Raw genomic sequence first — 13,674 nt, forward strand, 5'->3', positions numbered from 1 at the left:
CAGCACAGTGGTTATTTATTCTGTGTGTTAAATTTGTATAATGTGGACGTGATTCCAAAACAAATTTAGCAGCTTGAGCACTGGTTGTTGCGGATAGGGGAATCGTAATGAGTTAGTAACTATATATCTGGTTGTGCAAAACCAGCATTGCGCAGCAATCAAACAGAATTGTCCGCTCCGAATCTTTCACACAGCATGCATGCGCATTATTTAGCTATTTTATTTTATGCAAAAATGTGTATAAAGTCTGAATATGCCCAAAAGCATAAATATATCTAAAGCTGTATCCACACTAGACAATGTTTTCCGCTCTGGTGGATCAAATGGACATATCGGACACTGGTCGCCAGCAATATCCTCCGTTGGCTCTTCCTGCAGGGATGTCGGTAGCAAGGGGCCATGATGCTGAATGCTCCATTGCTCCACGCATCGGTAAGTGTGTATGCACTTGCAAATGCCAGCTCCCGTCACTGCCAATGTCGGACTAGGTACACATCGTATACTGTTTACCCAGCTTGAAAGTCTAAATATGTACAAAGTTGATTGGGGATCAAAAATACATTGGGCTATTTTTTTTTATTGTTGAATCTGGTGAAGATGTTACCAGAGCAGAATCATTTAACAAAAAGAAAAAGAAAAACACATTCTACAAGTTATATAGCACTGTATATATAAAAAAAAAAGTTTATTGTATGTTAGAATGTGATTCATTAATGTGTATATATACTGTAAGTCAGATTTAATGTCTATGAAACGAATACAAATCATCCGCACACCTTACCCCATGTAACTGAATTGAATCCTATCCTAGGAAACAGTGGTGCTGATGTCACTGGTCACACCTGGCAGAAGGCAGGAGATCTCGTGTACATTCCTCTTGCCACGTCTTCTAAAAGCTTTATGCCAATGATGTCCAAAATATCAGCTCTAGTAACCATTACTTTGAAGCTGCTTGATGGCAAGAAGCAGGACTGGCAGAGGCTCAAATGCTACCTACTTGAAAACAAGAAGCCGTCCATTGCATTTCATCATGGATTCCAACAGGGCAGATGGAAGGGGCCCGAATACTGTAGGTATGACTGAAATCACTGGGAACCAAGTTCAGCGGCAAAACTGAAAGTTTCTTACAAATGTAAATTTCAACCAAAATAATCATTGAGTTCCACTTTTGCTTCCTTACGCTGCAGAACCCAAGTCACACTGAAATCTGTAAATTAACACAGTCCATGTATAAAGCTGGGATGACAATAGCAAATTTTTCCAGGGCCGCAGGTTTGATACTCTAGTACCGCCCACCGAAACCGTACCATGCTACCTGCTTGTCCCATGCCGTGCTGACCTGAGATACATATATATTTTATAATGCAAGAGGTGCGGCACTCCCAAAATCGCAGCAAACTCCAAGTAGGAGAGAAAGGGTTAATTCCGATACGGTGCCCGCCAGGAATCTCACTCCACAATGGAAGTGGGATAAATGTAGCATGTAGTCGGGACGGCGGCACTCGCACAATAAGACACAGTTAGAACTTTTGGCACCCTGATAAAGTAGCGACGGGCCACGAAACGTTGGTGAAGCAAGCCTAACTGTGTCTTATTGTGCGAGTGCCGCCATCCCCACTACATGCTATATATATATATATATATATATATGCAACAAAGATATAGAGTGCACCACTCCAAAGTCTGATATGCAGACTTTGGAGTGGTGCGATAGGAGAGACACACTGCTGTGAGAGGACAGATGAATTTACCTCTCCACACATCACCTCATTTTGCCCCAATTCAACATTGCTGCTGAATTTTAAAAAACTTAAGTCGGTTCAAGAACTAAGGAAGAACCAGTCTTTTTTAAACTGAAAGCTTATTTCTATTGAGTCATTTTTTGTTATACCCCTGATGAAGTCCAAGTGATGAAACGCGTTGGATTATTGGAATGATAGAAAATATGACTGCATACGAATGAAATATTGCTGAAAAATTGTTTTATTTATTTTAATAAATTGTATAAAATTACCAATAAAAGTGTCAATTATACACCTGTCTTATGGTGGTGGTGGTGACACACACAAAGGCGCACTCTATATCTTTGTTGCATCTATCGTTCTCCTTCCCCCACTAACAGGGGGGACTTATAGAGGTGCGGCCTAGCATTTCAGCGCAGTGAAAGGGTTATCTCTTTTTCTATTTTTATATATATATATATATATTTATATTTAAGGTAAAGCTGGCAGAGGATTACTCTGATAAAATTATGTTTAGTAGGTGGAATTAACCACTAACTGTCACTTGAAATGTTTGGAACTATGCAATTCTCTGTTAACGAGCAAGGGCTCACACCTTCTGTGAATCTGTATGCCTCTACATCAGTGGTTCCCAAACTGTGTACCGTGGCTCCCTGGGGTGCCGCGGTGCTGTCACAAGGGTGCCGCTGCCACAGCCTTTCAGCAGCATGTCTTTTTTTTTTCTTCTCATGCAAACTGGCCAGTGTTTGTGGAGCTAGCCGGCGCGGGGAATGGGTGAGTGCAGCGCTGAGCGACTGCCTATGCCGAGCAGCGTGTACAGTACATTGGCGCTGGGGAGTGAGGGTTAGTGCAGGGAGCGGAGCAGCTGCCCATACCAAAGTCAGCAGACCGGGCAGTGTGTACACCTGCACTGGAGATGGTGCCGAATCAGCGGGCTGTGCAGCAGGTGTATGCTGTGGGGAAATGGAGTGCAGGGAGCTAAGCTGCTGCCCATGCCAACTCAGCAGGCCGGGCAGCGTGCACATCGGCGCCGGGTGAGTGGGGGTTAGTGCAGGCAGTGGTGCAGCGGGTGTAACGGGGGGGATTGGAGTACAGGGAGCCGAGCAACTAGCTTGCGGCAGTGACCTGTGCTGAGTCAGCCAGCAGCTCATGTGCAGGGGTGAGGGAGTGGGGGATTGGGGTAGGTGGGGTGCTCAGGACTGGGCAGGGGGTGTAGCCAGCAAAGACTGCTGGTGCGAGCAGGCTGGCCTGAATTATGCTGCAGAGGCCAAAGAGTGCACTGGACAAGGGTCCTGGCGGCTAATTCAAATTCTGGCTGAGAAAGTTAGTAAAAAATGAATGTTATATGTAAGGTGCTGCATAGGGAAATCTACAGGAGTGAGGTGCCTACTATAAATGACTTACACCTCTTTCACACCAAGCAGCAAATTACCTGGTTAAACATTTCAATCCAGTAATCCAATGCTTCAGCATCGCTACATGTGTAGGCACTTTAACACAGAAATTGCTTTGGTGTGAAAGGGTTAACCCGGGTCTTAAATCTCAGGTCACAACCCTGCTCTTCTCCAGGGTCAGCGACCCGGGATTTAAGACCTGGGTTGACCCTTTCACACCAAAGAAATAATAGAGTTATTCAGAAAATTTGCCACTCGGTGTGAAAGGGGGTCAGAATGCATCCGGCAAAATGGTGCTTGGTAATTGCCAGGTCGCAGGTCTAAAAGGGGTATTATACAATGTTATACAGTAGGTAAGAGAGAGGACAAGCTGGTAAGCAGGTGGGGGGAGGGGTTGGTCTTGGTGCATGGATGCACAGGAACCTTTTTAAATTGATTTATTTGACTGCAAAAAAAAAACCTGTTATTTTATACAAAGCCTGTTTTTTTTGTTTTTTTTTAATGGATGCAGGTGACCAGTATTGCACTGCAAAAATGACATAGTGGAGTATTTATGTTCGCTATGTAAAATAAATTGCTACTTATCACTATACATTGCATTGGTTTGATGCCTTTGTGGCAATGTGTGTTACAGTATGTGGGGCTCCAGCGGCGCTGTTTTCTCCTTCGGTCCCCCACTGCGGTGTTGGATTCAGCTGGCAGGTCCCTCTTTACATGCAGTGGTCCTGGGACACTGCAGAGTGGTCAGAGAGCAGAGCTATTGCTGGGTGCTGGGCATAAATCAGAAAAGCACCCATGGCCATACATGGTACATTGTTTATTTTTTTTTTTTATGTTATTCCTGTTAATGAGTGCCGTCAATTGTTCTTTGAAAGAAATCAAAGAAAAATATTTTTTCTTGGATTTCTGTTATTATTTTTACAAACAAATTAATGAATCCTTTTTTTTCCTGCTCTAAAGACTGATAGCATTGTTTTGACCCAGCTACTTTAAAAAAAAGGACAGTTCAGTAAATATTTTGGCTTAAGGGTGCCTTGAAAAAGTCATGGAGACCCAAAGGGTGCCTTGGACTGAAAAAGTTTGGGAACCACTGCTCTACATAATTACCGTATCTACAGACAAATACAACATAGGACGATATCTAAAAATAGTGCGCCTCCGACGGTGGTTACATGAGAAAGATCAGTGGTCAAGTTAAGTGGATTTGTGTATGGCTGGTTGATTCTCACTTGTACAGCACTGAATAGACATTAGGCTTTAAATTACTTTCATTTACATTTTCAAATTAATTAGTTCATTTTCAAATTACTGATAACATTTTTGGGGGGTGAAATATAAATGTAAAAACTACGCAATAACTGGACAGGAATAATGGTAGTGCTAAAAACGGTAAACGGTAAAACGGTAATTAATAAGTGTTAATAAGTAGTTGTTAAATGATAAATAAGCCAATTGCTGCATTACTTTTAACACAAATAGTACGCTGATCAGATAGAGGAAAATATCTAAATCAGCAGAGAAGACTTTTTCAAGTGACAGTGCCAGACAGATTTAAACCAGAGGACAGATGCAGCACCAATCCAAGAGGCTTCACTTGTCCAATTAAGAGCTTCCCTCAAGATGGAAGTGAAAAAGAGCTTTCGCATTTCTAAACACACTTGAATATGAGTTGGAGTAGGGAAGATCATGTCAATAAATCCTAGTACTGGTGCTAGACAAATGAATAGGAAACTGATGAAAACATCCTAGAAGCAATCCTTCCAACTGAAGCTGCAATCTGCAGCAAGAAAAAATGTATTTTCACATACATGCAAGGCAGGAATTGTAGCTCTGTAGCATCTCATGATTTGCTGTCTTGTACAGAGAAAATGAAACAGGTAACAGCCAAGTTTGACATATGTGAAGGTATTTAAAATGTAGATTTAATGGTGCCTTGTGTTTGTGCCAGGTTTGTAGACGTGCCAGGTTCTAAGCTGTGAAATTGGTAGTTGAAGATGTGTTTAATGGAATAGCTGGATAAACATTAATTAAAAATAAACAAACAAACAAAATATATATATATGCGAATACAATCATAAAGCAGTAAAACTTAAACATTTGTGCCTGCTATTGAACCTTCTCAATTAATTAATTTGATGACGTGCAGCCTGTGAATAGGCAATTCCCCTAACCCCTTTCCCTTTAAATATAATCTTGTGTCCGCCAAAAAGAAATAAAGGCAAACTTTTAAACACACTATCGGCGAGATGCAGCGCGCACCACAAGAATCTTGCTATGCTTGCCGCCAGTTCCACATGCATACCGGCATTTTCTAACGTCGTATGCATGAAGAATTTTGCAAAGGGCGGCTCTTGCGGTAAGAGCCGTCCTATGTGATGATAGGAACACGGGTTTTGGACCCATAGTCCTATCTGTGCATGCATCCAATGACTGGGGATGCTGGGAGGGATCCGGTTGGATCCGTCACAGCAGAAAACTGCGAAAGAAGCCTGTAGGGATCTATGGGCATCGCTGATTTTAAAATCGCATTGCCAACCGTATCCAAGCCCTTGAACGTACCACTTTCCGGGTTTGGTGCTTATAAGGGCTGCGGTCAAACCTCTGAAAACAGCATTCTCTGAGTTTCGGCCACATTTTTTTGCTTTGCTACATCTTGCCTAGTAAGATTATCTGTCCAATATTTCTGGTTGGATTGAAAATCTGGTAATGTTAAGAAGTAAATGGCAATTGACCATTTGCTCTCAAACACTGGAAAACAATCAAAAATGGACAGGCAGACAAATTGAAAGAATCCTGGGCACCCAATACTTGTCATGCCCAAATGTACATAAACACTTATAACCGCTCAACCAATATTTAACAGCAGTTTGGACGCCCAAAAGATTTCTTATCACCTCAGGGGCTAGCGTGCGGGATCGGTGCTCACGGCACTCCTACCTGATAGTAAAACAACTGAAATGCTCAAATCAGGCGCCTAAAAACCTTTGAATTCCAATCACAGAATTTATGGGAGACGAAGGAATTTGTGTGAATCTTCGAGGGGGCGACACACATTTGGGGCAAGGTGTGATGATGCATTTCACAATGAATCGTGTCATTTTGGCCCTGCACCACAAGCTGCAATACCACCACCACAAGCTGCAATACCACCACCACAAGCTGCAATACCACCAATCACTGCACAACTCGGTGCCATGATGACATGAAGCTGAAAGTCATATGCTCACCCCTGCTACCTTGACAGTTCTCCCAGATTAAAGAATGGCAAGTATGCTTTAATGCGTCATTTTACCTATCGCAGATTCAGTGGCAGAGTCCTGATTTGAAGAGAAGGTTCTGCCTCCCTGCAGTGGACATAGCTGTCCACCCTTGTAGGGAGTAAAGCTGGCCATACATCAGGACGACCTTAATACGACCTGATCCTATGCAGGTCATGCAGCAGTCAAACAAGCTTTATAAGCACATACGATCTGCTTATGAGATCCAACTCATCAGAAGTGCAGCACGACTGATCTGAGGGCCGACTTCACGTCCCGCGGGGCCGCACATGGTAATCAGAATACATGATGAGCACACGATCCGTCGCAGGACCCGTTGAGATTGTGTGTTCAGGTCCAATGTCGTTCTGGTGTAAACAGACCCCATTGTGTATGTGTTCCCCACACTGATTCTCTATTATAGTGTTACATTAAAATAAAAAATAAAGTAAAAGTATGCTGAACAATGAATTACTAAAAAGGGAAACATTTCTGGAACAAGTAGTTTGACATTTTAGTAGTTTGTAATGTATTAATGTGAGCTGAACCAGTAATATCTATATTCCATTATGGTGATAGATCTGATTCTGAAATATATGCAGATCTCCCAGCCACAATTACTTTGGGACAGCCTATTCCCTACAATACAGACTGCCGACTTCTGTAGTGACACATAGGGGCATATTTGCGACACAGGGGGTTTCCAAAGCTGACGATTATCTGTGGTTTTTACCACTGAATTTAAATCGGCGATAGCACCAAATGCAAAACGTGCAAGAAGTCAAGAGTCGGCGACTTTGTAAACCGCATGCACGAAAACCAGGGGCATGGAAAACCGCATGAGAATCAGGGGCTTCGTAAACCGCACGAAAACCAGGGGCATGGAAAACCGCATGAGAATCATGGGCTTTGAAAAACGCATGAGAATCAGGGGCTTTGAAAACCCGCTGTTTAATAAATATACATAGTATATAAAAGATCTTTAAAAACTGGGGAAAAAAATGAAAAAACAGACTGAACATGTCAAACAGCGTAATAATGGGGATGTCACCTGCATTTTGAAAACGTGGATTAAATTGGCCCGAAGTATATTAAAAATAGACGGTAATTTACTGCACTTTATCGATAACATTTCATGTCCTCTGTCAGCAGATAGTCAGGTATAATGCTTGCCTGATCCACAGAAAGTGTGGAGGTTGTGCAGTTTCTGAGGACAGTGTGGGGTGATTGTTTCACCTTGTTTGCATAACATTTCAAATACAAATAGCGCTGTTTTTAACTTTACTCAATATTCAATTTCAGTCAAACATGAAATTTCATTATGTGCATTTGATAAATATGGTGCAATGTTTTTATAATTGATCACTTTACATGCAGATGTATGCGTTTACTAACAACTTGCCCCACTTGCGCTTATAGTCAGTAACAATGGCTGTTCCTAGCAGACATTTCAGTGCATGCCTCCAATGTGAATATCATATACAGAATTGGGCTTTTGGGTTCTGTCTGAGTGTTCTGTGCCTATAATCGGAGTATTTGGGTAGGGACTGAAGTGCTTGAAATCATCGGATTGAATAACATTGCATATTATTTTCCGGTTATATTTAAATAAAGTCTAAATAAACAAATGAGAAGATAGCATTAATCAAAGCTGGCATTATTTGTGTAACCTTATTATGGAAAACTTTTATTTAATCTCTCATATCATCAGCTAGAGGAGTAGCCAGAAGCAAAACAGAACAGTCTCTAAGACATACCAAGAATGAAGTAATAAATGAGACATTCCAGTACCTCCCTAGGGCACGCTGAATTTATTTCGCACAATGTGATGCATCTGCATGCAGAATATAGTGCATCAGTGAGAAGGGAAATGTTTGTGTTGATACTGTACGTCTAATTACAAGAAACAACTATTTTCCGGAATTCCTCTAGCTGGTTGCTTGTGAGAACCACATCATTCTAAAAGGCTTTAATCCTACAGTTCAGCAGACAAAACCCTAAGAGGGATTGTGAGCTGGACAAGGGGGGGGGGGGGCGGGATCACTCAATTAAAGCGCTCTTGGAGCTCAAGCACGCTGACATTGTAATAAGTTTGTACGGCTTTTCAGAACAGCCCGTGAAGTATAAAATCGCACTGCCTGATGCAGACAGTGCTCCCTGCTCACTACAGGAAATTAATATCTCGCCCTTTTATCTCAAAGAGCCAGAATCTGGAACTCTCAGCAGCTGCTGTTGATGTTGGTAGATCCTGGCACAATTGCTGGCTTCTAAAAAGCATTGCTGAGCTGAAGCTGATCTTAATTCCTGCAGAGCAAGATGCTCTCACAATGCTGAATTGTTTCTCGGGGAATCTTTTTAAATATTAAGGGATCCTGAAAGCTGGCCTGACATACCTTTCTCTGGCCTAAGCCTCTTCTGCTTAGAAGTTTCTGGCACCCTCTTGGTTCTCATAATTACTCAGTAGGGATAAGTGTGTTGAGTCACTAAAATATTACTTCTTATATTCAGTAAATGCCCCCTGCTTCGCAGGCTGAATTTGGAAGCTATGCATTCTCTTCTGCATTACATACATTAGGGCCATACTCTGTCTAGGGTGTAATCTATAGAGGATTTTGTCTGCACAGCACTAATTTTGTCAATTCAGATTAATCCTCTCATCCATGAATGTGCTGTGATTTTGCTTCACACGATTCCCTAGCATGGTATTAGTGATATCCTGTAACGGTTACAGCTCCTCGTACTAACTTAAGATTTTAAGCATTTTATAATACAGGTTGAGTATCCCGTATCCAAAATGCTCGGGACCAGGAGAATTTTGGATAACGGATTATTCCGTATTTCGGAATATTTTAATATTTCAATGATGTATTTTGAAGTATCTTGCATTTATGCTGTATAAACACATAATATACACACAAATATATTTTATTACCACATAAAATACACACAAACATATTTTAATTGTTCAAAAAACAAGGTTTCAAAACGTGAAACAAAATGTGTGTACTATCTCAGCACTGAATTTGAATGCCAAGCAATCATTGTCTTGCACATATATAGTGCCAGTTACATATCATGTCCCCAGTGATGCTGTTACATATGTCCCCAGTGAGTTTTTAGCAAAAAAAAAATTTTTTTTCACTTTCTGGAATGTCCGTATTTCGGAATAATTCGGATAACGGATATTCGGATACGGGATACTCGACCTGTAGTTTGTAAATTAGACCAGTTGCAAAATTTATAAGAACCTCAAAAGTGTTGCTGATGCATTTACACATGTAGCCACGCTCATCTTTGCCGCACCAATCACCATGTGCGACTACTGTGGTGATTGGTGTGTTTGTTTGTTTTTTAAAGCGGCAATTATTGAACGTCAAAATAAAACTGGTTTTACCGAGTAAATGATTGCCGCTTTAAAAAAAAAAACCCTGTAGATTTCTTACCAAATCTCTCACTTTCTAAATCTCTCATCCTATTAAATTTCACCCGTAGAGCAGCAAAATTGCAGAGTGCCGAATCTGCGCCATGGTGCAAATTTGGCGCGGCAAACAAGCACGAGCGACCAGATTGCTGTAGCGATGACCATGGCTACATCTATATATCCATATATTGACAAACATTCCACTGAGCACAATTGGTGTCCAATGAGGAGACCCCAGTAAATGGGGCACACTTAAGAACACACCCAAGTGCAGCAGTTAAAGGGCCACAAGCACATGGTGTGACTGATATTCATTCACTACACTACTCAACATTTTCTGCAGGAATGAAAGTCATTACATACTGTATGTCACGGATCTCATGTTAACAAATGCCCATTTTTGCACTTAAGACAAAAGAAGCAACATGGTAACAAACAGCTGTACCACATTATGGGCAATGTCCTGGCCACACAACTGGGGTCCTCACATAAGCTATTCATTTTCTTTTGTAAGGATATCAACAATTTAGCTTTAATCTGACCCTCAGTTTCTGCAGTGTTATCATTAATTGGATCTCGTATCAAAGGCAGTAAACTGCAATGCTTCTTCCAGATGTGGGTTGTGCTGTAATAAAGTAATCATTTCCTCATTGCTTTGCCAACATACAAATCCAACTTTTAATCCATTTCAGTAAAATAAGTAAAAGGCATAATGGTTTGCAACAATAAATCTGTTTTGTATAATGGTGTGCTTTAGTATACCTAGGGACACTTTCTGGTATCTTATTTTGTAGTATGCTATGTGTGGGTTCATGTTTATGGGTAGATTAACTCTAAACAAAGAATGGTGACTTAAACGGAAACACTGGCTTCTTTCAGGGGCTTGAATAGTTAGTTTAGCATCATTAAAATTCAGGTTTCAACAAAAATGGCAAGAAATGGTTAACCCCAGGATACAAACTTGTAGAAATGGCATCTTCAAGTGCCATGGGAAAAAAGGCTGGCAGGGGATTTAAACATGCCCAACAATAAGAAGCCTCTTATGCCTAATCCCATGAGGTCATAGGAACCCACCAAAGCTTGCCAACAGAAGCAATGTTGAAGAAAGGCAACACACATAACAAGATAGGTCCTGCCAAGATCAAAAGATACCAGTTGTCATTATCATATGATTCTCTGGTGATGTTCTTCCACTGAAACCAGTCACATTGGTATGTCATGCATGAAAAGGCTCACCAGTATGTATCCCACATCATTACATGGCACTTCCATCACTTGCATTTAGTCATTTGGGTCTCTTGAACAAGTAGAAATCCCCATGGTCAAAGTGATTAGCAAGGGAATAATAGTTTTGTATATCGTGTGGGAACTTAATGTGTGTGTATATATCTATATATACTTATGCATGTATATATGTCTGTATGAATGTATGTATGCCTGCATGTATGTGCATATATTACACACACACACACACACACACACAAACACACACTTTTACTGTAATATGTATGTAATGCAGTACATTGAATAAAGCCATAACCATTCCAAAGCATTTCTATCAGACAGATAAGAGGATAACTTATAGTTCTGTGCCTCTTCTACATTAAAGTGATTGTGTATTACCTATCAGGAAACAAACCTGAGAGCAGAGGCTTATACAGTGTTCAGCACAGCACAGTATCACTTCCATGTAATCCACTGCTGATACAATTAAGTACAAAAGCAAAGTGTATCTGTGCCCTATAATGAGTACTGCAAAGCGCCTGTGTAACTGATATCCTAGCTATAAGGTGGAGAGCATCAGGCAGCTACAGCATGGGGCTTACCTGGGAATAGCAGCATCCCAAGCAGGAGACTGACAAGTGCACCAAGGCGCTGTGGACGACTCCACTGACACCATCCAGAAGTGCCCATCGCTGTGCCCAGCCTGCAGGTCTGCCCCGTCACATGGAAGGTGAGGCTGCCCAGGTAATAGTGACCATGGGGGGTGCATGCAGTCCCCCTTCCCGGACCATCAGTAATTAAGGATTGTCCAAGTTTACAGGTAGGATGAGGACGTGCCACTGGGGCGATATCTTCGCCTAACTTTGTGCCTGTCACCCCCGCATCACTGTTCTCTTGGTCAGGCTGCGCCCCGGGCTCTTATCACAGCTGAACGTCCTTGTGCCAAATCCTGGCTATCAGGGTTCTCCTAGCACGGTGCCAGCATGCACTGAGCAGGAGAGTGTGCTGTGCCCCTGAGATGGGGAGAACTCGCTGCCTGTGATCACTGCTCTGCTCCAGGGCTCAGAACTTTCCCTGGCTGTACCCAACAGCGTGCCCGGTGCCCGGAGATCTCAGCTGCTGCAGAGGAAAGTGAAGTTGCTGTGCTGTGATGCTGGTGGCCCCCGCAGCACCTCCCTCCCCTGCCTGCCTGTGCCGGTCCTCATCTCTCTCCCCAAACCCAGCAACTCTCCCCGAATCATAGTAAGAAGAATACGGGGAGGGGTTTACCAGACAAACGGGAGCAACAGCCAATCCGATGCCGGTACCGCACAGTAGGCGTGGTTACATTGTGCATATTTGTGGATGCGTTCAATGTTCATTCACACAGCTGAGTGATCACACAGACTGATCGGGGGGAACCTCTTCATTGCTGAATAACCCGAGAAGCTATTAATGTGCAGTGAGATTAATGCTACTGGAGAACTACAGTACCTTTATTATTCCATTATCCCATTGCAAATGTAGATTTCACTGTAAACATAAACAGAGATTTATGTAAACACCTGAAAAAGAAATCTTGATAAAAAGAAACAATTATCAGAATATAATAAATTGATATTAATATTAAGAAACGTAGGGCCTGATTCAGACCTGGTTGCTAGGCAGTGTATAATCGCTGTCTAGCAAGCAGGTAAACGCAGCCCCACCGTAGGTCCGCCCCCGAATCCTTGGTGCACCTGCGTTTTCTGTGGCACGCCCAGTCTTTCTATAGGTGGGCCCATAAAACGCTGGGTGTTCCCCTACTTCTGCCCCATGCCCACCTCCTTCCCGCCCACTATTGAGTGAATACCCCAGCGTGTGTGAAGCTAGCTGAATGTGTCTGCTCCAGACAGGCCTGGCAACAGAAATCTTGGGGCCCTGTACAATGATATTTCTGGGGCCCCCCATCTAATCCCAAATCCACACAACGCTCTTCTGTACGAGCCTCATTTAACCTTTCACTGCCGCAGATCCTGCTTTCAGGTGCGGAATTCTCTCTTTCTCAGTCCTGCTGGTTTGGCTCCTGGCTGCTGCTTCCTGCTGGCTCTGGCTGCTGCTGGCCTGTCACTTTCACAAAAGAATGCTGAGCACTATGAGCAGGCAGGGCAGGACTTTCGCAGAGTGCGGAACAGATGACCCGTGCAGTAAAAGTACAGGAGCCAGAGACTGAGGCCACAGCACCAGCGGTGGGTAAGGCTGTGCGCACACACAGAGTAGATGACTCTGAGCGCCAAGTGGTAGGGCGCACACACAGTAGACGGCAGTGGCACACAGTGAGTCAGTCAGACTCAGCCAAAAACAGATGGTGCACAGTAGACGGCCGGCCCGCAAGGGTCACTGACAGGCCAACTAGTACAGGCAGTGGCCGTGCCCAGGCATGGAAGCTCTGGGGCCCTTCAGATCTCTGGGGCCCGTCACACTTGTCCCCCTTGACCCCCCCCTGTTGCCTGCCCTGGCTCCAGGAGTTTAAATATGTGCATATTTGTGCATGTGCATAGGCGTGCATACATTGAGGGTTAGGGGTGCACAGGCAACCCCTAATGCTATGCACACCCTTAAGAACACCTCCCTGTCAATAGCAATACCAGCAATACATTTTACCAAAGACTTTTACT

At 42.9% G+C, this 13,674-nt stretch overlaps 1 protein-coding gene across 1 annotated transcript in view; it reads right to left on the reverse strand.

The window, feature by feature from the left end:
* TMEM132C (transmembrane protein 132C) overlaps nucleotides 1–12,263 on the reverse strand; it is a 460,032-nt gene extending 447,769 nt beyond the window's left edge. Inside the window, exon 1 of the mRNA XM_083150595.1 lies at nucleotides 11,641–12,263. Within this exon, the coding sequence (XP_083006721.1) occupies nucleotides 11,641–11,728 (88 nt within the window). The 5' untranslated portion in view covers nucleotides 11,729–12,263. The remainder of the gene's footprint in view (nucleotides 1–11,640) is intronic.
* Nucleotides 12,264–13,674: the final 1,411 nt, after the last annotated feature.

This window comes from Crinia signifera, chromosome 1 (genome assembly GCF_055691185.1).
Source record: "Crinia signifera chromosome 1, ASM5569118v1, whole genome shotgun sequence".
Classification (NCBI taxonomy): domain Eukaryota; kingdom Metazoa; phylum Chordata; class Amphibia; order Anura; family Myobatrachidae; genus Crinia; species Crinia signifera.